This window comes from Pteropus vampyrus, unplaced genomic scaffold, assembly GCF_000151845.1.
Source record: "Pteropus vampyrus isolate Shadow unplaced genomic scaffold, Pvam_2.0 Scaffold6, whole genome shotgun sequence".
Classification (NCBI taxonomy): Eukaryota; Metazoa; Chordata; class Mammalia; order Chiroptera; family Pteropodidae; genus Pteropus; species Pteropus vampyrus.
This window is the reverse complement of record NW_011888787.1, coordinates 3,824,030-3,851,339: the sequence shown is the minus strand read 5'-3', so window position 1 is coordinate 3,851,339 and position 27,310 is coordinate 3,824,030. Positions and strand designations below refer to the sequence as shown.

General features: G+C 40.7%; 1 protein-coding gene across 1 annotated transcript in view; it reads left to right on the top strand.

Annotated features, from left to right (window-relative positions):
• Positions 1-27,310, top strand: part of MAB21L3 (mab-21 like 3) — a 50,480-nt gene that overhangs the window by 2,286 nt on the left and 20,884 nt on the right. The window contains exons 2-5 of the mRNA XM_023534914.1: positions 2,634-2,756; positions 3,070-5,071; positions 25,405-25,527; positions 26,956-27,201. Of these exons, the coding sequence (XP_023390682.1) occupies positions 27,154-27,201 (48 nt within the window). The 5' untranslated portion in view covers positions 2,634-2,756; positions 3,070-5,071; positions 25,405-25,527; positions 26,956-27,153. The remainder of the gene's footprint in view (positions 1-2,633; positions 2,757-3,069; positions 5,072-25,404; positions 25,528-26,955; positions 27,202-27,310) is intronic.

Sequence of the window (27,310 nt, the reverse complement as noted above, 5' to 3'; positions counted from 1 at the left end):
ATACTTATCCTTGCTAAGCACACTGATAACTTATATTCTGTTCTGTTTTGTTTTTAAAATGCCATTTGCGACCCACTGAATTCATTTCATGACCCACTGATAGGTTACAGCCCATAGTTTGAAATCCACTGTTCGCCACTCTACTGCAGATGCTTTAAAGCTAAAATGTACATTTCCCAAGTCCTTTGTAACTAGGCTTCTAGGTGCAAATTTGTTCTGTCAGATACCGATGGAATTTGGGAGGTGGGAGTGAGGTGGAGGCCATACGTGTGATGTATCAGTTTTATTCTCTGGGGCCCACAGTGGTGGAGGCATTTGTTTTTGCTGAGCTGGTTTCAGCAGAGATGTTGACAATCAGGGACTATATTGATTAAAATCCTAATGAGTTCAGATAGAACATAGAACAAGATATAACACAGCTAGAACAAAATTTCAACATACAGCCTAACAAAATAATTCTGGTATTCATATGGAAAAGTAAAGATTGAAAAATAGTCAAGACAATCTCGAAAAATAAGAGCAAGCAGAAGGGACTTGAATTCTCAGATATCGAAACCTATGATGCTATAGTATTGGTGCAGCAATGGACAAGTAATCAATAGAACATAGTAGAGACCCCAGAACAAGACCAAGCATATGAAACAATTTGGCATTTTTTAAAAGATGACATGACAGATCAGTGGGAAAAGAACTAACTATTCAATTATCGATATGGGAATAATTGGGTTTCCATATCAAAGAAAGTAAAAAGAGGTTATTTTCTTCTCACCATACCAAAAATAAATTTCAAATGAATTGAAGACTTGAATGAAAAAAAAGCAGAACTTTAAAACTATTGTAAAGTGATATGGGAGAATATTCTCGTGACCTCGAAGGATAGATAGATTTCTCAGACGAGAAGTGAAAAGTACAAATTATTTTTTTAAAAAGAAAAGAGTGATATGTAGACTACATCTAAATTTTAAATTCCCTTCTATATGACTAAATAACCCACAAAGTTAAAAGAAAAAAATATTTACAACTTCTGAAGAGACGATTAATATCCAGAATATATTAAGAATTAGTGCAAATCAAAAAAGTAATAGGAAACTTTAAAAAAATATTGTTAGGCAATTCACAAATGAAAACCTCAACCTCACTAAAGGATCAGAGAAAAATCAAATTAAAACATTAAGATATTTAAAATCCATCAGATAGGAGGAGAAGTCATAAAATCAAAATTCAAAGATAGAACAAGGAATTTACGTTCCGATAGATGCGTAAATGTATTCATCAACTGAATTGTCAACAGCAACTCAGGTTGAAAATATGCATATTCTATGATACAGAAATTCTGCTTCTATGTCTATGTCATGGTAGAGTTTTCAAATATTTGACTATAACTCGTAAGAAAAATGTTTTATTCTATGACACACATAATATACACACCTACATATATATCCGTACACACACACACCTCAAAACAGTTTTGTAAAATAATACCCTTCCTATATACATTGCATTTTATTTTCTATTCTATTTCACTTTAAAATGAATACTGCTGAATACACTCAAAAGTGATTTCACAGTTCATAGGCAGATCAGAATATGCAAATAGAAAAAGCGAAACATAATACCTTTAGTATTTGCCTTAGTACTTGCCTAGCACACACGTGTGCAAGAAATGTGTACAAAGATATCCCTTGTGGTCATAATAAAACAATGAAATTAAACACCTTCGGTAGGGAAATGTGTAGAGACAATTTTATATCCACAGAATGAAATGAAACATAGTTGTGTGTATTGAGGTGGATGGATCTAAACAATATTGAACGAAAAGTTGGCACAGTTTTGCTAGATCGGAGTCATTTTATAGTTAAGTTCTCTAGTGACTGACTGGGGTACTTGCTATTTAAAGAGATTCAGATGCTTTTTATGTCATGCTTTACTGTCAAGACTGTTGCTGTTGTCTTGGAAAAATACAGAACTGTTATCCGCTCCCAAAAGAAGTTATTCCCCTTCCCCGTAGGTCTAAATTTCTCTTGAAGAGGAGTTTTGCATCTGTGGAAACCTCTAGAAAACTTCTCAGCTGAGACCCTACCACTCTGTAGGATAAAGCTTAGGAGAGATTACTTATTTATTGAAAAAATGTCAAGGGCCGATGTAGCCAAATAAATATTAAAATAGCTTCAGTCTAGACCCTGCAGAACAATTGATTTCAAATAGCATAGATTCTGATGGAATCGCTTCAAAATATAACTAAGAAACTGAATGAAATGATTGTGCAAGATGGGCAAAAATGCACACTCACCTTGGAGGAGAGTTTAATAAATGAATGATATACCAGTATGTGGGACAGAGCTTCCAGAAACCACAATGGAGAAGGTGGTATGCGGGAGGAAGCCTTTGCTGCTGTCCCTGGAGTCAGCCTCCTGGGGCCCAGCCTAGGGTGTGGGGGGTCTAGAGGTAAACTCAAAAGAGATACTCAGCGCTGGGAGGCGCTCGAAACATCAGTTAGGGTTTCTAAATTAGTGAAGCTAAGCTGTTCTAGCTGGTGATAACACATAGATTCATTTGCTTCCTGGAGCCACTTTAGTTATTGTTCGATGCATTTCAACACATATAGGAATTTGCTCTCCTATTTGCTGTCGCAGGTGGCATGCATCCATTTCATTGTGGAGCAGGATCAAGAAGAGGGACTAGAACACATTTCACACCGCCCACAACTGGAGTGTGATCTGACAGACAGCCTCCCTTCCCCACTCGCAATTATTCGAGTGGGTACCGAAGAAATACTGACGACGTCGAGGACAGCATCTCACCACACTGACGATCCTCTCTGAGGAAACAGATGACTGTCATCAGCAAATATTTGAAAGCCTCGCATTCCCCTCCAATTTCCTTGATCATGCAAAATCGACAAACGATGGCCTGCAATGAATTGTCTATGATATGCTTGTTGCTAATGCAACAGAGTTAGATTAGAAATCTTAATCCTAAAGTTTATAGGGAAGAAAAGCAGAGAGCAGGCAGTTCACTTGCAAATAATGTTATTCCCACTATTTATTGTAATTAACTTTTCCATTATAGTTTCCTCTGAATGGATACTATAACCAAGGACGAGGAAGAGGATGAAGACTCTCTTGCTTTTACAGGAAGAATGCCAGCAGAAAATGGAGGTTAGGACATGTCAACAAACTAGTTTTTCCATAAGACTCCCAAGAACCTTTTTAGTTTACATAAGTAATCGACTGTTATATGAGTTTCTTATTGCTGCTTTAACACACAATCACAAACTTAGTGGCTTTAGACAACACAGGTTTAGTATAGTTCTGGTGGACAGACTATAAAATGAGTCTTCAGAGGTTTCTTAAGAGCTGATTTCTTTTGAATTCTCCCGGGGAAAACCCCTTCCTTGTCTCTCGCGGCTTCCAAAGTCTGCAGCATTCCTTGGTCCTGGCCACATTACTCTGGTCTCTGCCTCCGCGGTCACTTAGCTTTCTGCTCACTCTGGTCTCCTGCCTCCCTCCTCGGCACCTTTGCCGTGGCCGCAGGCCCACCTAGACGACTCAGGCCTGGCCCCCTGTTTCCGGGTCCTTACCTCAGTCACACCTGTAAGGTCCCTTTCACATTAAAGGTGACACAACTTATGAGGATTAGAATATGGGTATCTGTGGGAGCCATTATTTAGCTGATCACAAGTGTCTTATGTGTATCATTAAAGGATCCTGAGCAGACTGGGCCTGTTGGAGTTAATTATAAGTTTTATGGAATAACTTAGTCATAGTCAGGAGAAGCCAGACCCAGCCCATGGGTAAGGGCCTCGAGTCTGCATTTCTTATTGATCTTATTGACCCATTAGGCTAAACCTGAAGCCTCCCACTTGTTGTTTGAAAGAATGAACTGCTTAACAAAAGAATTTTAAAACTACTAGGGCTTTGTTTCTGAGTTTAACTTGTTGCCGTACCTTAATTTCTAGCAGTTTTCTTATCAAAATCAATTCTGTTATTACCTCTACCTTTGCTATGTGCTCTTAAGCAACCCTGGTTTCCATTACGGTACTCATTGTGTGACGTGATAAATGCTGATGACGCTCCCGCTAGGTCCTAAGCTCTGTGAAAGCCGGGTCCATGTCTCTTCTCCCATGACGTGCCCTACCATCACGCCAGATCCCGTGTGTCAGGCACACAGATATTTCCAAAGAAACACGTGAATCCTTCACCGTTCTTCTATGCGCTCAGTGGAACCTTGCACCCAAAAGCAAACAAAGACTGCATCTTATTCATCTTAGTAACTGTAAGAAGTAACACAGTATTTGGGACGCTGTAGGCATTTATTAAATGTTTTCCTGAATGAATGCCCAGACACAAAGCAGTCGAGATCGGCTTAACTTGTCTACCAGATAATATACTCAAAAGGGACACTTTTCCCCAACATCAATTTGAGAAGGAGCCTATGGATTATTTAGCTCCAGGAAAGCTACTTATAGATAACTAGAAAAACCTCCATTCTACTTTCATCTTCTTGTTACTTAATCTCACCATTTTGTGCAAACTTAGAGTTAGGGCGAGAATACATTCAAGAGAGAAATGATCCGTTCTTAACAAGGTCTTACTGAGTCATAGAATAAATGAATTTGATGATTTTTTTTTTTTTTTACGCTGAGACCTTTCCCTGCCCCCATAGAGAGGCAGTCTACCCTATGAAGGTATTCTTGAGAGGAATTTCTGGCATAACCATCAATGTTATAACATTCAGTCCTCTTAAAATAACTCATCGATGGAAATAACATGTAAAGAGCTTGGAAATGCTGTTGATTTGATTCCAGGCACTTAAGGGATCAGCACATTTAGAAAAAAAATCATTAGGTGTCGGATCAATGTCTAGATTTTTCTGTTTGCCAGAGAGCTGAGAAGCTGGCTTTCCTACTTGGACTAAAATACAGGTCACCTTTGATTTGTCAGAGGAATGCTTGGTCAAAGGAATGAATGAAATGACTGAATGGAATGCCTGAGGGGAAAGGTGGACAGTTACACCAGTTGAATTTATTTCTCCATCCTGTCACATCCCAGAAGAAGCTCCTTATTCACTGGTAAGTAGGTTCCAAAACATCTTCGAGCAGAGACATAGCATAACAGTCATATTTCTGTCAGTGAAAGAATTTATGATCGTCCCAATCCAGTCCCTCAGCAGAGGGATGAGCCTTGATAAGGATTCAGCTGATAAGGAGAATGAATACCATGTAACAAATTAAAGACCTAGGGCAGTAGCAGAGAATTTGAGGGGGAAAAAGCAAAGTTCATGTTATTTTTCTCTTGCGCCAACAAAGTGTTTGAGTTAAGCAGAGGAACAGAATCATGAACAAGTGTCGTTGACAAAGACGTCTTAAGTTGACGTCCAACAAGAAGTAGAGTGACCACCTAGGCGTTGTATGTCTTTCAGTTTCCTTTCAAGCATTTCAAACCACCCCAACAGCTTCAAATCTGTTGTAGGAAGATGTGCACGAAACATCAAAAGATTTTCTTAAGTAGTTTCTAGTATTTAAGAGATTTTTTCAGGGGGAAAATATTTATCAAATATTTTGAGCACTTACTATGTGCTGGGTTAAAGGAGATAACATATATTGAGCATTGTTTTAAACAGTTTATGTTCCTTGGCATATCCAGTCTTCAGGAAAAAAAACTATGAAATGTTTATTACCGATTCCATTCTAGGGATGAGAAAACTTAGGCTCCGGCCTAAGTTAAGCATCTAACAATTGGCAAAGCCTGGACTATCTAACCTCAGATGTCACTTAAGTGACTGTGCTATACTGCTGATTCTTGAAGGGTCCCCGAGTTTTAGCCAGGCCTTATTCTCCGCTGTGCTGTTTGACAATGCCGTCGGTGGCGATGGTAACCAGCGTGCATTCAGCACCATGCACCACACACCACGTTACATACATTTTGTGCTTACGTCATACAATTCTCACGACTCTGTGAAGCAGGTTTATAATCCTTGCTCTGTTGGTGAAAACAATGAAGCTTATGGGCATTATACAGCTTTCTCAAGGTCAGAGCTAGAAAGTGGCAGTGCTACGTCTACATCCCATTTTGTCTAATGCCAAGGGCCATGCACTTAATTATCAATTCTGACCTGCCTCCTGTGAAAGAGAGTCCATTCGAGAAAAGAGGGGACACTTCTCTTTCCAACACCACGAGAGATGGCCTCAACTTCTTCCTGGTTTTCAGTAAGTTGGGAAGAACAGATGCTAGTGGAACTCTTAGGAATCCAAGGCTCAGATATTTTGATTAGGCTCCTTTTGGGAGCAGACCATTTTAAGAAGGATTCTTAGTTAATGATTCTCTCTGTATTTTAGAACCATTGAAATTTTTTCTCCACAAGTAAATCAGTGGAGAGAGACATTTGTCGGTCAATAATATGGACTGAGAAGCTTGTCAAGTTTTAAACTCATCATTAATGGGCCGCATTCAGTTAAAATCTCATAGAGAAGATGGAAAAATTTTCTGTCTCTGGGGTGCCCTTTGGGATTATTTTCACTGTTCGCTTTAGGTTAATTATTAACCCACCATTCTACCAAAGATACTCAAGAAAAATTTGCCGAGAGCATACTGCGTTCCAGGCACTGTAGCGGGCTCAGAGTTGTCGCCAATCGGTGAGGTGGATTCTTCAAGCTGTAAGCCTTCCCAGAGTCTTTGACCCAAATGGAACATAGGGAGTTGAAGTACTGTTTTTTGTTTGAAAAGGCCTTGATGAAATTAGCGCCTCTGGGATCCAAGTTTGGGAAACTGGCTAGTAACAGAAACGCATTCTTTTTCCAAAGAAGAATTTCTTAAGGAGTGAGATCTCAGGCTGAGCTGGTGATTTCAAGGAAGTCTAAGTCACATAATCGCTAAGCTATCCCTCACCCTATGCTTTTAATTATGTCAATAATTAAAATTAATTAACTAACAGGCTAAACACTGTCATCTGGGGAGAGGAAGCTTGTTGAGCTTGCTGCTATCAGCAAAGGGACACAGAAACATTTCCTCTTGCAAATACTCTGTCCCTTTATCAGATTAGCCACATGGAGAAGCCCAGAGCAACTGCCACCATCCCCGCCCCACACACATTCCTCATTAAATGTCTTTATTTGATGCTTACTAACTTTTAGCTTTGAAGTAGTTCAAAAGACATTTTAGGTATCCTCTGAAGCCTTCACAATATTGCATGAATATGGTTTTAGAACCAGGGAGACTTATTTCTCATTCTCATTTTCCTCTTCTTTAACATGAATTGTCAATGTCATTTTTATTATAAGTCTGTTGTGCTCATTACTAAGTAATATGTATGTAAAATTCCACCTGCCATGTAGGAGGGCTTCAATAAATTGTACCACTTAGGAACTGCCAAAGACTTTAGAGCAAGGATTTAATGCACACATTATAAAAAGCATTTTTTTTAAAAAAAAAATGAATTCTCATTGGTGTCATATTTTTTCCCCAAAATGAAACAGATGAAATGTTTCAAGAAAACATATTTTCAACGGATCCACTTCATTTGCCAACTAATGATGTAACTGGAGAAATATGACTTTTCTGAGACCACTTTCCTCCTCTTCATTGTCCTGGAAGATCTGTCGTTTCCCATAGAGGAATGCCTACAAGCTGCCTTCCACCTTCCCCCTCCCACCTTTCTGAGGAATCCTGGGGAGGGGGAGGGGTGGAAGGATTCTAAAGAACCTGTTCCTCTAGCCTTGGACGACAGGTTCTCTCTTAAGCCTTTGGAACCGGCTTGGAGGGGTAAGTGTGGGATGGGGGTAACTGGGGAGTGCGTGTGTTTCCATCTAGACCTCTGAGGGGACCCGGGGCGCTGGCGCCCCATTCCCTGAGCCGCACGGGAGAGAGAGGATGCTTGAGGATTCCTTCTGACCACGATAGTGGTCAGGGAGAGTGTGAATTGACCAAAGTGTCCTCTGTGCCCCACTCATGGAACCCAAAGGAGGCGTAGGTGAATGAACAAGAAGCAAATTCAGTTACACGTTAACAACCCCACCCTTAAGGCTGACGGACAGGCCTCATTGCTTTAAGGAGTCAGATGCACTGCCAGACCCTCTCACGTCCAGCTGCTCGCCTGGCTCTGTTCCGCGCCCCTGCCCCTTCCGCTTCATACACACTCCCTGACCAAGCCAACGTCGCCTACTCTGAACGTTCAGTGTTACTGTTTGTGTATTATATCTTTTCTCTGATTATGAAAATAGCAGTACGTTAATTTAAAAGAAATGTCAGAGAAAAAAAAAAAAAAACTAAAAACTAACACAAGGAATAAAACTTAGACTCAGCCCCAGAGAAAACCACTTCTAACCTCTTCTCCGTGTGTGGGTAATGTTTTGTGACCTGCTTTTTTTCTCATTTGTCAATACATCACGAATCTTTTCCTGTTGTTAAATATTCTTTTACTATATAATTTTAAAAGCTGCAAAGCCTGCCATCATATGAAGTATTATAACTTATTAGCCAAAGTCCACTTGTTAGCTATTTAGTTTATGTCCAGTTCTTCGTGTTGTGAGCGAGATGAACAGAGTTGACATCTCTCTCCTGTTTCCTTTAGACACATTTTAAGGTGCAGACTCATTGGCGCAGTGGGCATGATTTTAACGTGAAATTATGTTTTCTAATTTCGAAGTATGAACTTTTATTTAGTCAAAGTTTTTTCAGTCTCTTCAGCATATATTTTCCTCATATACTCGAGTTTACATAAATGTTCTCCTTCTTTCTTATGGTTCCTTTCATGATTTGTTTCTATATTTAAGTCCTACTTTACTTGGAATTTGATTTTGGTGTATGGAGGGCAATAGGGACCTGGCTTTATTCATTTTTTTTTTTTTTTTTCTGAACAGCTGAGGATTTTCTTTTCCATTTTCTCAGTTGTTAATCCCAACTGATTAAAGTTCTGTTTTAAATTCATTTTTGATGATCGTTATATTTCTCATACTCCCAAACTCAATCCGGCCGGGTCACTCTTTGTTATCTTAGACTGTCATCATTCACCTGTTATCAAATCGATTCCATGTTTTCTTGAACTTTATATACACCATGAAAACAGAAATCTTTTTTCTCATAGTAAATCCTTTCCATAAATATCTTCATGCCTCAGGTCTTGAATGATGCTTTTCCTCCATGTTTTCAGGTTATGTCATATTTTCACAAATCCATGTTAATTACTAACTGATCTGCGAACCAAAAAGACAAATCCAGTTCTGATGTTTGCCAGCAAATTCGTTGGATTCTTATTGGAGCCCTTAAAATCAGAATTTTAATCACTGGATTTTTAACTTTAAGAGATGGTTGATCAAAGTTTACCTCATTCAATGTTCTAGGAGCAGGGAGACTTTGTCTCTTCCGGGCTGGGCAAAGCCTGTGGACCAGGGCCTGGTTTGCTGGGTTTAATTTTCTGCTTGGTCTGGCTGCCATCCCAGATGGCCGGCCAACGTGGCTCTGTCGATTCATACTAGTCTGTTCTCCCAGGTTTAACAGGACCCCTGTCTGACCAAGCTTCCTCTCGTCTAGGGCTTCCCAGGGCACCAGCTTTTGAGGCTGGTGCCCCACGACCAGGAGCCGGGAGAGGCGAGGCGCCTGTCGTCTGTTCCATATCCTACCCTCTTTCCCAATTAGGGAATATTCATGGATTTCGGAAGCCCCCGTGCCTACGCGCTATAACACACATTCCATCCTGACTTGATCATTACAAGGAGTTGGCTCTCCGTGTCTTCCAATCTGTACGCATCTGCCCTTGGTGACACCTTGGTGGGCTCAGCGCTTACTTCCAACATGAATAAAAAACAGACGTATTTTTTTTATTTGCCATTTTGCCGCTTGGGGTTGAGTAGGGGAAGGGTCGTGATGCCTGGGCTCATTCTGCCATTTGATTGTGAGTCTGCTGCTGTTCAGTGAGCTCCTAACTTAGCATCTCTGTGCTGCTGCCACCTTTCTTTCTGCCATTTGAGAGAGAGGGATTTATTTCTAAGTAAAAATGTTATCATTTTACTCCCCGGCTTAAAAATTCACAACGGTTCCCCAGTACCTACAGGACAAAGTCAGACACCTCTTCATGTTACGCCCAGGCGTTGTCTGGACACTGCTGCCCACCATGGTCCCGCATCCTCCCCCATTCTGCTTTACCCCGACAGCAGCAGACCTTCCAGCTTCTTAGATACCTTATGTTGTATATATACTTTTTCTCTTTACAAAAATGTATTTAAGCCTACTTTCTGCTAGGCATTGAGGTAGACCCTGGGAAAACAAAGTCTTCCTGATAAACTCTACCTTCAAGAATCTTCTAAAACTGATTGAGAAGACAAACAAGTGTGTCATTAATTACGATTAGTAACCACTGTTTTACAGGTTAGCAGGAAGCACGCAGAGAGTGCCTTAGGAACATGGCTGTGTCTCCACTTCCCTACTGAGATTTTTTTCTCATTGAGATATAATTCGCATACCATGAAATAAATTTTTAAAAAATGTATAATTCAGTGGGTTTTTTTAATTTTTTAATTTTTTTTTATTTTTCGCATATTCACAAGGTTGTGTATAACCATCACTATTATCTAATCTAATTCTGGGATACTTTTATCACCCCAAAAGAAACTTTTTACCCATTGGCAGTCACTCCCCATTCCTACTCAGCCACTGGCAATGGCTAATCTTTCTGTCTCTATGGATTCCTTATCACAGATGTTTCATGTAACATGTAGCCTTTTGTGTGTGGCTTCTTTCACTTAATATAATGTTTCCAAGGTCCATCCCTGTTGTAGCCTATGCGTATCGGCATTTCGTTCCTTTTTATTGCCAAGTAATATTCCATCATACGGATGCCACGTTACATTTCTTCATTCAGTAGTCAGTGGACAATTGGCTGTTTCCACTTTTTGGCCATTATGAATAATGCTGCTATGAACATTCATGTACAGATTTTTTTGTGTAGACATGTTTTCATTGATCTTGGATGTATATCCCTTGGAGTAAAGTTGTTGGGTTATATGATAACTTTTTGAGGTACTACAAAATTGTTTCCCAGTGTGGCTGTGCCATGTTACATCCCCACCGGTGATATATCAGAGCTCTGACTTCTTCATGTCCTCCCAACATTTCTTATTGTCTGTCTTTTTATTATCATTATTATTATTATACCCATCCTAGTGGATATGAGGTGGCATCTTATTGTGGTTTTGATTTGTATTTCCCTAATGACTACCGATGTTATTGGCTCATTTATATTTCTTCTTTGTTGAAATGTATTCAGGTCCTTTGCCCATTTCTTAATTGAGTTTATTGTCTTTTTACTGCTGAGTTTGAAGAATTCTTTATATATTCTGGATACCAGACCCTATCAGAAATATAATTTACAAGTATTTTCTCCCATTTTTGGGGTTGTATTTTCACAATTTTATGGTGATCTTTGAACCACAGTAGTTTTTAATTCTTATGAAATCTAACTTCTCTATTTTTCTTTGGTCGTTTGTGCCTTAGGTATTATATCTAAGACATCATTGCTATTCCAAGGTCATGAAAATTTAAACCTTTAATTTCCTCTAAGAGTTGTATAGTTTCAGCTCTTACCCCAGGTCTTTGTTGCATTTTTAGTTAATTTTGTATATGGTAGGGAGTAGGCATCCCTACCTATGGATATCCATATGCAAATTCATCCTTTTGCGTAGGGATATCCATTGTCCCAGCACCATTTCTGAAAGGATCATTTTTTCCTTTCAAAAGATCTTGACACTCTTGTTGAAAATCAACTGGCCACGGATGTATGGGTTTTTTTTTTCCCCATGAATTCTGAATTCTGTTCCATTGTTCTCCATGTCTATACTTAACGCTGGCGTCAGTCATGATTACAGTTGCTTTGTAGCAGGTTTTGTCAACTTTGTTCTTTTTCAAGATTTCTTTCACTATTGTTTATCCTTTGTATTTCCATGTAATTTTTAGAGTCAGCATGTCAATTTCTGCCCCAAAAGGTGGCTGGAACTTTTATAGAAATCATGCTGAACTCGTAGATCAACATGAGGAGTATTGCCATCTTAACAATGGTAAGTCTACCATTCAACAAATTATCCACTTACTTAAATATTATTTAATTTCTGTGAATGTATTATAATTTTCAGCACGCAAGTCTTATATTTCTGTTTTTACATTTATCCCTAATTATTTTATTCTTTTTGATGCTATTCGCTCAATGGAATTGTTTTCTTAATGTTATTTTCAGATTGTTCATTGTTAATGTATAGTAATAAAACTGACTACTCATTTTTCTATATTGATCTTGAACTTGTGTCCACCAACTTTGCTGAACTTGCTTGTTAGAAGTGATGAGCATGAACATCTTTGTCTTGTTCTTAATCTTTGAGGGAAAGCTTGATGGTCGTTCACCATCAAGTGTGATGTTAGCTGTGGGTTTTTCCTAGATGGCCTAGTCATACCTGGATGACCTAATGAACTAGTCATAATTCGTCGATTTTTTTTTTATCATGAAAAGGCGTTGGGTTTTGTCAAATGCTTATTCTGCATCTACTGAGATGATCATGTGGGCTTTTTCTTTCTTTTTCCTTTTCTACTAATATGGTGTGTTATATTTTTTGATTTTCATATATTAAAACGACCTTGCATTTCTGCAATAAATCCAATTTGGTCATGGTGTATAATCCTTATTATATGTTGTTTGATTTGATTTGCTAGTTTTTTGAAGATTTTTTAAATCTACCTTCATAAGAGAAATTGAACAATAGTTTTCTTTGCTGCGATGTCCTGGTCTGGTATTGCTATTAGGTTAACACTGATCTCATAAAATAAGTTGGAAAGTGTGTCTCTTCTGGTTTTTTTTTGTTGTTTTTTTGTTTTTTTTGGAAAAGTTTGTGAGTAATTGATGTTAATACTTCTTTAATTGTTTTGTACAATTCACCTGTAAAGCCATCTGTTCCTGAGCTTTTTATTCTGGAAAGTTTTTTGATTACTAATTCAGACTCTTTAACTTTTTTAGGTCTATTTGAATGTTCTGTTTTTTCTGGAATCAATTTTGGTAGTTTGTGTTTTATAGAAATTTATCCATTTAAGTTATTTAATTTGTTGGCATACAGTTGGTCATAGTGTTCCCTTATTCTTCCTTTTGTATTTCTGTAAGGTCACCAGTGATGTCCGCTCTGTCATTCTTGATTTTGGCATTTTGAGTCTTCTCTCTTTTTCTCTTGGTCATTCTAGCTAAAGGTTTGCCGATTTCGTTGATCTTTTCAAACAAATAACATTTGGTTTCATTGATTTTTCTCTATTATTTTATATTTTATTCGTTTGTTTCTATTCTCATTTTTTTGTGTGTTGGGCCTGCCTTCAACAGTCAACCAGTTTACAACTCTGCCCTAGCCTTCACTTCCTGCTTATGCAGGGCCTCAAGTCAGAGATGAGAGCTTAGGGCCTCTTCAGGTTTTTCCTGAGCATGTCGATAGCCCTAGGAATACGCACAACTCTTTGTATAAGCATAGCTTTCTAGATTCTCAGAAATAGCTAGGAACCTCCCTTATGAACATCTCTTTCCCCAGCTCTTTCTTTTAAGCTCTTGGTTAGTCTATAGATTGCATGACTGTTATTCACTTCTCGGGAAGCCATGAAGTTAAACAATTAACTGTAATTGTTTTGACAGATGCCCTTAGGAGAAAGTCTTTTTGTACTGGGAGAGTCTCAAGTTGGGTCAATTATAGACAAGAAGCGAGGTCTCCCGGGAAACTAACTACCAACCAGACCGGATAATGATAATTCTCTGGAATGAGGCTTTGGAGGAACTCCACCCTGTTGTGCTTCCTCTGGTGGCTGTCAAGCTGCTAGTTCTCACCATGAGGATGGGCTGTTCATTTTCAAGACTGCTGTGGAGCTGGAGAGTAAAACGTAGGAAAAGTTAAAACACCACATAGCTCTCCCTTCTTATCATGACTCAGCTGTTTTTCTTGAGTAAATGCTCCCCAGATTGCTGCAAGCTTTTGGTTAATTTCCTGATTTCTGAAAAAGTTGATTCTGCCTACTTTTGCAGTTTTCTCATTCCTTTGACGGAGGAGAGAATTCTTGGTGGTCTCTACTGTGCGGTCTCACTGACATCACTTGCTTCCATGCTTTCGAACTTGCTGTTTCTTCTCCTGGAACACCCTTCCCTTCCTGAACTTTCTCATGAATATTTTCCACCTTTCAAGACTCAGTCTGAATGTTCCTTCTTCAGTGAGGTTTTCCTTCTGGGCAGTACTGATTTTATGGGCTTAAGCACCATGAATGGTCTTGCTTGTACTTATCACTTGTTGCACTTATCACCCTGTATTGCAATTAAATGTCACTGTGCCTCTCATCATGAAAATGAGCCCTTTCGGTTTCTCTTCCATGTTTGCAATTCTTTAGGGCGGTGCCATGTTTAATGTAAAGAAAGGTGTTATCGTTGTCCTATAGCTTAACTAAAATGCACATAGCTATCCCGAGAGACTTTACTGAAGACTTTAAAGTAGAAAATGCAAAATCAACTTCTCAAGAGATGAAAATCAAGTTATGGATAGAACTCCAAAAGGCAGAATGGTTTGTCAATTATATCTTTTGTCTACGTTACATAGCGGTCTTTCGGGGAGTAGTTGGCTTTTACCCAATTCACAATTACAAACTATATGAAGAATAATTGCTATGTCCACAGCTTGTGGGGAAGAGCTATTATAATTCCCTAGTAATTACAGCCAGGGTTTGTTATATCTTTAACTGGGTCATCTCAATTAGCCTGAAATATTTATCACAGATATTTTAGGAAGCTTCTGGAGGTAGTTAATCCAAAAGAGCCGTCCTGGGCACCCACGTGGTGGTAAAGAATGGCAGGCGTGGATGGCCTGTTCGCCATTTCTTTCATTTCCTTTTTGATAGGGCCTTTGTATGATTAATTGGCTGCCCGGTGTCATTCAACATCGCCTTTTGTGTTAGATTATTTTAGGCTCATTGAATGATTGAGGTGTAGTTAGACTGAACTGGGAAGCTAAGGATTCATGTAATCTTGCTCTTAGTTGGGTATTATAGAGGAAACCAGAATCTAAGCAGTCCTTGGTGTCAAGAGCTCAGGAGCCCTTGGATCTCTCTAGTGCTAATGACTGGCTACTTGATTTTGTAATAAGGCACGAATTCACCAAGAAAGAGGCCATCGTTTGAAATAAAGCCCCACAAGCTGGGGATAAAGGCTCACGCTTTACTTCTTGGTTGATAATGTTCTGGCTGCTTGTGACCGATGGGGGTTGTCATGGTGATGGGAGAGAATGAATTGGGAAGTGGCTGTGATAGGCATTGCAATGTGGGGAAAGTAGACTGAACCTACATAGCCTTTGTTACTAGGACTTTGGCATAGTCTTCCTCTGAATGGGGCTCGAAATACCATGTTGCCTCTCCTGATGCTAGAGTGTAAAGTGAAGGTTGTAAAAGTATCCTACAGTTCTGCAAATCCAACTTGTCTCTGTCCTCACTCCATTATTCCATGACCCGAAGGAGATTTAGATACTAAGGCAGAGATGTGGTCGCAAGACAAATTTTAGTGTTTATATGATAAGTTTAGGAACTAAATCCAAATGTAAAAGAGACTCATAGCAATCGGTACCAGTCATTTGGCACTTAGTTCCACCAGGTGTTTTAAATGACGTGTTTACTACTAAAAAGACTCATTGATGTTTAGGTATCAGACTTTATTCATTTCTTTTCTTTCTTACTGTTGTTACTGTATTGTCTGGGTGGTTTGATCTTGATCACTTTTATTGAAGGAGAACCTGTCCACAGGCCAAATTTTATTTTCTCAACATTGATTATAGATTATAAACTGCCATAAACCTACGGTAAAAAGCCACATTTTCCTTTGCATTCGGTTTCTTTAGTCATGTTTCAAGAACAAACATTGTGGTTTCTGAGCAGTGAAACAGAGAACTGGGGGCTGGGTGTTCCTGGGGTGACATTGCCTCAGCATGCTCTTTGAGGGAGATCCACCTTTCTCAGGGGAAGGGCAGGCTGTTCTCCCCAGTGCAGCCTCTGTGGGCTTCCTAAAGTCCTGAGGAGGAGGCGAGTGTAGCAGAAATGCGTCACAGAAAAGCAAGGTGCTCATTCTTCAGGTGACACTCAATGAAGAGCCGTTGCCTGGGGCAATTGGTTGACTGGAAGCAGGAGTGTGACAAAGGTGGCTGACACTAAGATGTCTCTCTGCCCAGCCCTGGGAAGCCCATGCGAGTTCTTCAACAGAGGCGTGTTAGTCTGCTCTAGCTGCCGTAACAAAATACCGCAGGCTGGGTGGCTTACCCAGTGAAATTTATTTCCTTTCAGTTCTGGAGGTTAGAAGTTCACGATCATGGTGTTGGCAGGTCTGATTTCTCCTTAGGTCTCTCTCCTTGGCTTGCAGAAGGCCCCCTTCTCACTGTGAGCTCACATGGCCTTTCCTCTGTGCACACACATCCTTGGTGTCTCTTCCTCTTATGAGGGCACCATTCATATGGCATCATTTTAACTTCATCACCTCTTTAAAGGTCCTGATTCCAAATACAGTCACATTCTGAGGTACTAGGGATTATTAATCCAACATATGAATTTGGGGGGGACATAATTCAGTTCATAACATGAGGGGACAGTAAACACTACCCTTGGTGGGGGGAGGTGAAGGAGGGAGAAGCCCTCAAAAAAGGACCTATAATTTACTCGTGACCATCTAAGTGTAGTCAAAAGAGCTGAGACCTTTGGGACAGTTGGGACCTTTATCCCAATTTATCCTTCTCCCAGAGCAGCAGGAGAAGGTAACAGCAGCCATGGGAATGATATAAGGAAAAATGCTAAGGCTCCTGGGGAAGCCAAGGGTTCTCAATGTGTCAAGTCAGCCCGAGAGCTGTTGAGCACTCAAGGGAGTACTGACAGGTGTGAGGCACAGTCCTAGACATCAGTGAGCACAAAACCTCATTAAGGTACAAGGTAGGAGCGTGTGGAAAGTTATTAAATACAGAGAAAAGATCCAAGAAGTTCCAAGGACTTTTTGAGGCCTCTATGTGTCCAGCACTGGGCAAGGCACTGGGAACTCATCAGAGAGCCAAACAGTCCTAGTCCCTTGACCTCTTGTGGCCTCCACTCTAGAGGGGCGTGGACAGGCCTTGATCTAATAGCCACGCAAATTATTTCGAACTGTGATAAGTGCTCTGAAAGCAAAGGACAGTGGGACAGGACTGAGTGTGACACAGAGAACAAATCCGTCTCACAGGAATTTTGAGGAACGGACGTGAAAGTTGAGACCTCAAATATCAGAAAAAGCCGGGCAGAGAAAAACAGGAACTTTGTTCCAGCAGAGGGCATTGTGCACGCTAACGCCGCAGCAGGAACAGAGCTTAAAAAAAAAGATAATGCAGACGTTTTTTCTGATTATATAAATGATGCATCCTTATAGAAAATAAAGAATTAAACAATTACCTGAAATTGCACTTCCTTGAGATAACTACCGTGAGAACACACGCTGGTTACGTGGTAAACAGCAGCCCGAAGACTTTTTCTTTGTTAGTTTCTTCCCGTTTTCCCTCTGCCTCTTCCCTGTCTGTCCCCCCCAACGTGAGCCTTTTGTACCTCATTTCTTAACTAATAACCATGTGTGTTTATTTTCATAATTTTTATTGTTATATATTTTTTACTTTGCCCATGTTATGTATGGTATACATTTTACATATATCACAACACACATATAATATGTAGTATATTGTATACACACATATTGTATCTATATCTATACTCTATAGCTATACGCTATATATAAATCTAGCATAAAGATGTAGATACACACACATGCAGATAATTGAGTTTTTTTTCTAAGTTCTTTTCAAAAATAGCATTACGGTATGTATTCTTCTTGGCATCTTTAGTAATTTTTTGTGGACATCCCTTCAAGCTAACTACCAAATATCTAATCTTGGTGACTCGTGCCCTAACTGACCCTCAGCTGCTGACTTGATTGGTTTGGGGTGGGGCCTAAGCATCTGTGTTTCAAAAGCTCATCAAATGCTTCTGTGTGTAGCCAAGGTCAGAAACCACTAATCCTTTCATCACAAGAATATCATTGCCAACAAATTGTTCAACATCCTTTGCAGCTTCTTGCTAAGTCGACATAAGGACAGGCATTTATTAAGTACTGTGAAATTAAAAAAAAAAAAAAAAAACTGCTTTGGGTAAGCTCTCACGCTTAAATAGCATCAGATGGGAATGGAGGAAATGGGCCAATCTGTGCAGAAGCCAAGGCCTTGGGACAAAACTTTGAAAACGGAATTCTCTAGCAGAGGCATCACCGAGGAGCCGAATGGAGCAAACCTGTTAGAAGGGCCTGTGCTCATGGTAGGCCTGGGTTTCCTTAGAGAAGCCATTCCAGCTAAAGTGCAGGAGAGTGTGAGTGTCTCTTAGACCTTTCTCGAACCCCACTGTCATTCCCCTAATTCAGTGCCTAACCCGATCACCTCCGAACTAGGCCCCTACCTGCGGTTCCTCAGGGCTTCTATCTATCGTTACGCAGGTGCGTATCCCACACAGATGCCTGAGTGAGGGGCAGGTGGGGCTGAAAGCTAGCGTGCTCTACTCACCATGCCACGGAACTCTGTGTGGGCTGCTGCTTCCTGGAAGATCTTTCTCACTCAGGCGCAGTCCGCTCACCAAGCATTGGCCTTATAGGGCTGGGTCTGCCCAAGGGGCTGCTCTTTCTGATTTGCAAGTGGCTAGTATCAGCTTTGAATCCCAGGACAATAGTGAACCAGACACAATCTCTGCCTGCAAGGCTGACAGGCTGGTAGAGAAAGATTATCCCATAGACAACAAGCTGCAGAGCAAATCACTTTAAAGAACAGTTTCTATCATCTCAGTGTATTATTCAAAATCCTTCAAAGGCTCTCCATTGCCTATAAGGAAAAATCAAAATATGTTAGCCCTGAATTCAGTGCCGTGTGTAATCTCTCCAAACTCATCTGGCATCCTCCGGGTAGATCGCCATGACCACAGTCCCCCATTGGGTCCATGTGCCTGTGCCCCAGCTGTTATCCCTGGCTTAGAAGGTCCCCTCGACCTACCTCTCTAAGCACTCATGTCAGTGTGCGCCCAGCCCCGCCTCCCGAGCTGCCTGCAGCAGTTCCCGTGTGGGCCAGCAGGGAGTCTTGCCTCCTGAGTACAGGACTGACACCACTCTATACCTTGGCCTTGACGCTGTAACTTTACCTAAGGGAGGAGCCTATGGAATCAATAGGATCTTTGCATTTTTTGGCACCCATGACAAGATTTGTACAGGGGGAGCAATGAGTTTGGTTGTATAGTGTGAGGATTCTTTTAAAATTTCCCAACCTGCTTGCAAATATTTCTATTAAATATTTGCCCTTGAAATTGTATAGCTACCTTGACAAGATAGACATATACTATAAAATGATTTATGAATGTTCTCTTACTGACCTACATATATTTTTGCTGCTTTTTCTATTTATATCTTTCCTGCCTCGGTATGATATATCTTGATAAAGAAAACTAACACAGAAATAGATACTGTATAGCTGTGCTAATCGTATTTTCCTACTTTCAAACATTCATGTTATAATACTGGGTCTGTTTTCTTATTATGCAGAGTAATACTGGCAAAACTAGTTAACCGGAGCCTAACTGGTTGGGGTAGTATCAGAGCCTAACTGACTTGGGAGAAGGGAAATACCCAATACTCTAGTACGCTCTCCCCGAAGGAAAATAAGCAACCCCGGCCCACTCTAGCCATGCTGCCTTGTTTCAGGCGGGAGTAACAACAACAACAACAAAAAATCCTGAGACACACTAGTGACGTTCACAGTCCAGAGGCAGGGTCCCTAAAAGACTGAGACTTAATCACGGGACTGAAGAAGGCTCTGCCTCCCCTATACCTACCACCACATTACCAAAGGCCTATTTACAGGAGTTCTCTCTACCCACTATATTATGTCCAACTAGCAGGAAAAACTTACAGGGCATATGAAAAGCAGAAAACACAATCTGTATCAGACATGGTAGGAACATTGGAATTATCAGATAGGAAATTTAAAACAACTATGACTAAAATGTGAGGGCTCTAGTGGATAAAGTAGACGCATGCAAGAACGGGCGGGCAATGTAAGCAGGGAGATGGAAATTCTGAGGAAAAAAATAAAAGAAACGCTAGAGATAAAAACCCACTGAAACAGAAATGAAGAAAGGCTGAGAAAGGAGTCTCTGAGCGAGAGGCTACTTCAGCAGAAATCTCCAAAACTGAAAAGCCAAGAGAACAAAGATCGTAAAAACAGAACAAAATATCTAAAGACTGTGAGACAACAAAAGATGTAACTTACATAATGAAAATGCCAGAAGGAGAAGAAACAGAGAAAGAAACAGAAGAAATATTTCAAACAATAATGACTGAGAATTTCCCCAAATTTAGTAGTCCTCCTTTATCCGAGGCTTCACTTCTGGCACTTTCTATTACCTGTGGTCAACCTCAGTCTCAAAATATTAAATGGAAACTTCCAGAAATAAATAATTTTTAAGTTCAACTGAGCACTGTTCTGAGTAGTGTGATGAAATCTCTCCCAGTCCCGCTCTGTCTTGCTTGGGATGTGAATCGCCCGTTTTTCCAGCATATCCCCATGGTGTAAATGACCCACCTGTGAGTTACTTAGTAGCTGTCTCAGTTTCTCGATCATCAGATTGACTGTCATGACGTTTGTGTTCAAGTGACCCTATTTTACTTAATAATGGCCCCAAAGCACAATAGTGATGCTGGGGATTCAGATATGCCAATGAGAAGCCGCAAATGCTTTCTTTAAGTGAAAAGATGAACGCTAATAAGGAAGGAAAAAAATATCTCATACTGAGGTTTCTAAGACCTATGGTAAGAACAAATCTATCTGTGAAATTGTAAAGAAGAAAAAAGAAATCCATGTTAGTTTTACTGTTGTACCTTGAACTGCAAAAGTTATGCCCATTGTGTGTAGTAAGTTAAGAAAATAGTAACAAATGTGGTCGATATGAATCCAACGTAAAGCTTAACAGTAAATGGTTAGAGAAAAATGTACCCATCTAACATTATTCAGAAGAAAGTAGGAGTAACTAGATTCATTTCAGACAGAGTACACTTCAAAGCAAGGGAAATTATCGGGGCTAATAAAGGACCCTCACCTTGCTCCCAGCTCCTGGCAACCACTCATCTGTTCTCTGCCATTATAGCTTGTTTGTTGTTATTATTGTTGTTGTTGTTGTTTTGAGAATTTTCGAGGGTGCCAGATAAATGAACTATACAGTATGTAACCTTTTGAAACTGTTTTCTCTCACTTAACATAATGTCTTTAAGATTCATCCAAGTTGTTTGTATCAGCAGTTTGTTCTTTGTTGTTGTTGTTGCTTGGTGTTCTATGATATGGACGTATCACAGTTTGTTTATCCATCCACCTGCTGAACAGCGTTGGGATGGTGTCCAGCTTTTAACTATCACAAATAAAACTGCTGTGAACAGTTGCAGCTAGAATTTTGTGTAAACCAAGTTTTCTTTTCTCTAGACTATATGCCTAGGAGTAGGATTGCTGGGGTTAAATATATATTTTATAAGAAATTAACAAACTATTTTCTGTTGTGGCTGTACCATTATACGTTCCCATGAGAGTTCTAGTTGCTCCAAGTACTTGTCAGCACTTGGTATTGTTAGTAGTTTTGATATGATGTCGTATCATGTTTTTAATTTGCATTTCCCTAATGGCTAATGATATTGACTATCTATCTTTTCCTCGTTTATTGGTCATTCTCATATCCTCTTCGGTGACGTATCTGTTCATGTCCTTTACTCATTTTTTAATTGTTTTTTGTTTTCATATCATTGAGTTTGAGAGTCCTTCGTATATTCTAGATACAAGTCCTTTGTCGGATATGCAGTTTTCAAATATATTCTAGCCCATATCTTGTCTTTTCATTCTCATGACAGTATCTCTGGAAGAACAAAAGTTTTAAATTTGATGATGTCTCATTTACCAATTTTCTTCTTTTATGCATCTTTCATTTGGTGTCAGTCTAAGAATTCTTTGTCTTACCTGAGGTCACAAGGATTTATCTTTTTTCCCTAAAAAGTTTATAGTTTTATGTTTTTCATTTAGATCATGATGTATTTTGAGTTAATCTTTACATAAGGTATGAGATTTGTATCAAGATCTATCTCTTTTCTTATGCATGACCAATTTTTCCAATACTCATTAGTTGAAAAGAATGTCTTTCCGCCACTGAATTGTGTTTATACTTTGTCAAAAGATCAAATAACTATTCGTGAGTCTGTTTCTGGACTTTCTGTTTTGCTGCATTGATCTCTGTGTCTGTCTTCTCCCTGGGCTTTTGTTTTGTTTGTTGTTCTCTTTGTTTTTGTTTTTTTTTTTAACTAAAGAAAGACAAATTTGTCATTTGTCATGAGCTTTGGGGTGGGGTGGGTGGCAGGGAGCAGTCCCCTGTGTACTCTAGGACTAGAAAAAATTAATTTCTTCCATCACCCATTCCCTGACACCTCCTAACTCAGGTATCACAGAAACTGAGGTGAACAGCTCAGTAAAATTACCCGTCAGCTTCATGATATAACAAATTAATAAAGCCAAACTTCGTCTTTCTTAAATGCTTTCCTCACTCTCAGTGGTTTTTTTTGGTGGTATCAACTGAAAAATAAGCCACCTGACTCAAAGCAGAGAGAAGGGAGTTGCATTTCGATTTAAGGAAAAGTTTCCGATGAAAAATAGAACTCTGTTTACCAGGTAGGGAGACATGAAAATGGGAGAACTTTTTACTATTTAATTTGAAAATAAAGTGTCATCTAAGCCATAGCGAGAGTTTACATCAACAGCTGGTCTCTGACAAAAATGAGTTTCTGGGTTACCTTTCTGTGTGGGCCATTTGAATGAGAATGATCACAGTGATGTTGTAGTGCATGGGATATAGACGGATGGACACACAGACAGATGGAATCAGACCCAGATAGTCTTCTTTCCTTTCCCCTAGCCCAAACTGGGACCATATAATATAAACTATTTTGTAGCCAAAACAGGTCATCTTTGCTGCGTAAAAGGCGGAGTTGACAGCACTAATTGTTTCTCATTATTTCTTTTGATAGAAGGCTCCACGAGTGGCCGTCACTGGCGTTAAGTAAACATGTTTTCTCCCTTCTGGCTGATGTTGGAGGACTACTCTTTTTTCTGGGTGTATTGGGATAATAATTGCAGCTAAGAAATAATATACTTTTTATTGAAACGGCCAGATGGAGCCATGACTTTTACAAAGACACATGGATATTTGGATATCAAGATCTACGTGGCATCTCCTAATTATTGGGTGGTTTTTCAGCAGTCCTAAGAGTTTTAGGCTGTGAATAGTGGCTCCTTCAGGTGCAAACACATCTGATTCGTTACTCTGCTCTTTCTGAGTTGAAGTCAGCTTTTCCAAGGGACGTGTCTTCATTCTCCTTCCACTTTTGTTCATTGCGCTCCCAAGTGAACCACTTTTGTTCATTGTGCTCCCAAGTGAACCACTTTTGTTCATTGTGCTCCCAAGTGAACCAGTGAGCACTTACTCATTATTTACCTTTGACTTCTGTCACTTTATCTTGTACCTATAAGATAGGATTAGATAGTAGAATGAGAAAGGGGACTTTATTTATTCATTTATTCTACAAATATTTATTGAGCACCTATTCTGTGATCGATAACGTACACTTTTGCCTTCACGAAGCATGTGCTTGATGTATCCTCGATAAATACAAGTAAGCCAGCAAGTGATCTAGAGAATCAGAGAGGGTCCCTGGCAGCTGAGACGAATCTCGGAGGACAAACCGAAGTTGGTCCAGGGAAAGGAGTGGGGAGGGAGGGGAGAGCATCTGAGTAGAGAGCATCACCAGTGTAAGAAGCCAGAGAAGACAACAAGGCTTTTTTCAGGAAACTGCAATGATTTTAATACTTCAGGAGCATAGAGTGCAAGGGTGGATTTTGTATTGTACAGCATTTGATAGTACAGCCTTGCTTTACTCACACACACACACACACACACACACACACACACACAACCTAGGATATCCTAGGTAGGAAATATATGGAATCCACCACAAGCCTTACCCCTTTCTATTGTCCTGTTCTTATGCTCTTTATCTTATTACCTGCCTGGCCCACTTAGGCATTTGAACTTAGGATCCTCTACCTCTGAACCTAGACAAAGGAACAAGTTGAAATCATCTCAGTTGCCATTTCTGGAATGAGAAGAAAGGGGATTAGCTTTTTGGTGGGACTGTGAAAACCAACCCAATGAAAGATTGTACCCATGAGATAAGCCCAGGAGAATTACTCTAGTACATCAAAAAAAAAAAGGGGGGTCTTTTATCTCAGATGAGAAAATAGAGTGTGAAGACAAGCACATATTGAGGTCCTATCAAGTGCCAGGTGCTATGCTAAGTTCTTTTATATCAGGCCTCTCTATAAAAGATGATAGTAATTTAAAGAGCTCATAGGGACATGCATGAAAAGTTGATAATTTTATAAAGTGATTTTACGCATCTCAAAATACTTACTAGAATGTCACTTTAATGTTTAAGCCAATCAGATATTCAGCACTCTTGACTGAGGGTACAGAACAGACAGGGTCCCCGCCTCATTCCCTGCCGGGGGCTTCCTCACCGGCATGGACAATTATCCTTGTCTGGGCCTCTGAGTCGTCAGATTTGAGTTCCTCGAGGATTAGAAGAAAACTTTGAAAGAGTAAGTCGGAGTCTGTAACCTCCATGAACTTTAACAAATTTGCATGTTTATGATGGTTTTGGATCAATCCAACCCTTCTCCTTCTTAGAAGGGAACCCTCAGCCTGGGTAAACCAGGAGCAAACACCTGTGCTCATCAACCAGGGGGACGCTATCTTCCCAGCACTGCTTATGTCGATCGTCAGGGTTTTGAACACCTTGTTAAACTGCCTTTAAGAAATGACTTCTTGGTCCTCACAGCAGAAGCTGAGCCAAAGCTCGTTTACCTGTTCATACTTGCGTTCAGCATGAGTCATGAGAAATCAGGATACTTAAATCCTGAAGGAGGAGAATCAGAGTCAACTTTGAAACTCTCTCCTTGGCCTAGCATAGTGCCTTAGGCAGACTGTTGCTCAATAAATATTTGCTGATCCAATATCCACTTATCCAGAGATCTGAATCTGCAAAGAAAGCGTGTCTTTGCCAATGTGTCAGAGGCCTGTATTCCTGACTGCCTTCTATTTTGAAAGCTTTGCCTGTAAGAAAGTAAATCATAGAGGAAGGAGTTGGTTGTGTTTATACAACAGCCCTATCTCCCGGTCTGGCATTCAGGTAAAAAAAGCCTGTAGTGAGCCACCCTGAGCACACTTGTCTTCCTTCTCCCAGGCTCCTCACTTGGCCCTGTTTATCATTTTCCCTGCTCACATCTGGCAAACGTCGCTGGCCCCAACGCGAGAGAGGAATTCCAGTTTCATCATTGTGATCAGCTGTGGTTCTGGAACAATCGAGGTAGGACAGCCACGGGCACAAAATGATGAAGGTCTGTGTGTCTGATGACGGTATCTGGGGTCACAGAATGCTGGGAAAGGCCCCGCTGGAGGAAAGGGGCTTCCAGTCAATGATTATGGCGACACAGGAGTATGGACAAGACGAGAACACATGGGAGAAGCAAGAGGACTTAGGTGACGTTGAAAACGAGGTAGGGAGAGAATTTTGAATTGCAAGATGCTGAGAGAGAGAGGCTCTTAGTCCATCTGTGAAAAACCGATCTCTGACCAGTGGTAAGAGAAGGCAAGGGAAGAAGATTCAGGATTATCCAGGAGCATTTGATATCAAAAGGAGACTGAGTATGATAAACGAGAAGGAAACAGAATATCGAGGCAGTACGGAGGAGGGGCGGCTTTGCCACCTGGCTATTAGACTGCAGACTCACAGCAGGGGTCTGTAGACACGGGGCTGAAGGCTGGCGGTAACGCGGCGGTGGGTGGAGCACAGAGCGGCAGGGAGCTCTGCTGTGCCTTATGCAAATTCTGTGGCTGCAAAAAGTGGAGTAGCCCAGGATCCCAAGCCAGTTGCTGAGCACCCCGAGGTTGCAATCCCAGGTGGGTTTAGAACGTTGCTCAACAGGGAGCTGAGCTCCCAGAGGCACTGTGATTTCTTTAGATCATCGGATAGCAGACTCTAATGTTTACCAGCGTCAGGAGGATCAGGTCAGGCCATTCTGATTTTTTTTCAGTCACCCGAGCTGTTTTCCAACGTGGTTTTACTGGCGAAACCAGATGTGATTGTTTCCTCGACTTTCAAGGGACCTGTTTACACTGACTTAATTTTTACTGCCAGCTTTCAAGTGGGAAGAGGGAGATTATACTTAAAGGTCAGCAGGTGAGCAGAAGGCTCCCCTCCCCGCCACTGGGTACGCCCGTGTGTGTGTGTGTGTGTGTGTGTGTGTGTGTGTGTGTGTGTGTGTGTGTGTGTGTGTGTGTCTTGCATGCGTATGAATATGTGGATTTTTCCACATGCAAATCGTTGTTCCCCGATCTGGCTGACAAGACCTGATCCCTTGTTTGTAGGCATAATGTTGGGTTGGGTGCCAGGCTGCTTGTTTAGCAGTTTCCCGTTTCGTTTATTGTAAAGAAGGTAAATCAATCTATGGGGTTTTCTGAGTTGGAGGGCAACGGATATTCACTGTCAACAGGATGAGAACAAGGAGAGATAAGATGCTGAGCTCAAGGCTGCGTCTAGTTTTAGGACACGAGCGTAAAAAGGTGGGCAGAAGCCAACTACACAGGGCATTTCTGTTTTGAGTGGGAAATGCGACTTGGAAAATTGCCATTTGGTCCAAGCCCCGGAGCTAAATAAAGTAAAATTAAGTTGGACTCATATTGAATTTCACCAACTCTCCTTTTCAATTCTTTTTTTGTTTAAATTCCTCCAAAGATGACAGATGGAGACCCACAATTTGGAAATAAGAGCTTCAGTGGAGCATTGAGAAGACCCGTCTCTGGTCCCCGTGCATATTCCCAGGGGACTTGAGCACTCGGAGACTGGGATTCCTGGGAGAGCCACCACAGCGTTGTCCTTTGCTGAGAAACAAACCAAGACGCTGGTGCCCCACTTAGGACTGAACAAGAAGCCATGAAGTCCCTGATGACAGAAAACGTGGAAGATTGCCTGCTGGACAAGGTAAGAGCAGGTACCGCTTTCTCCCGTGCACCCCCCCACCCCTCCTCGCCCCCCCATCCCTCCTTACCCCTCCTCACCCCGCCTCACCCCTAGGCCCTGGGGACTCCAC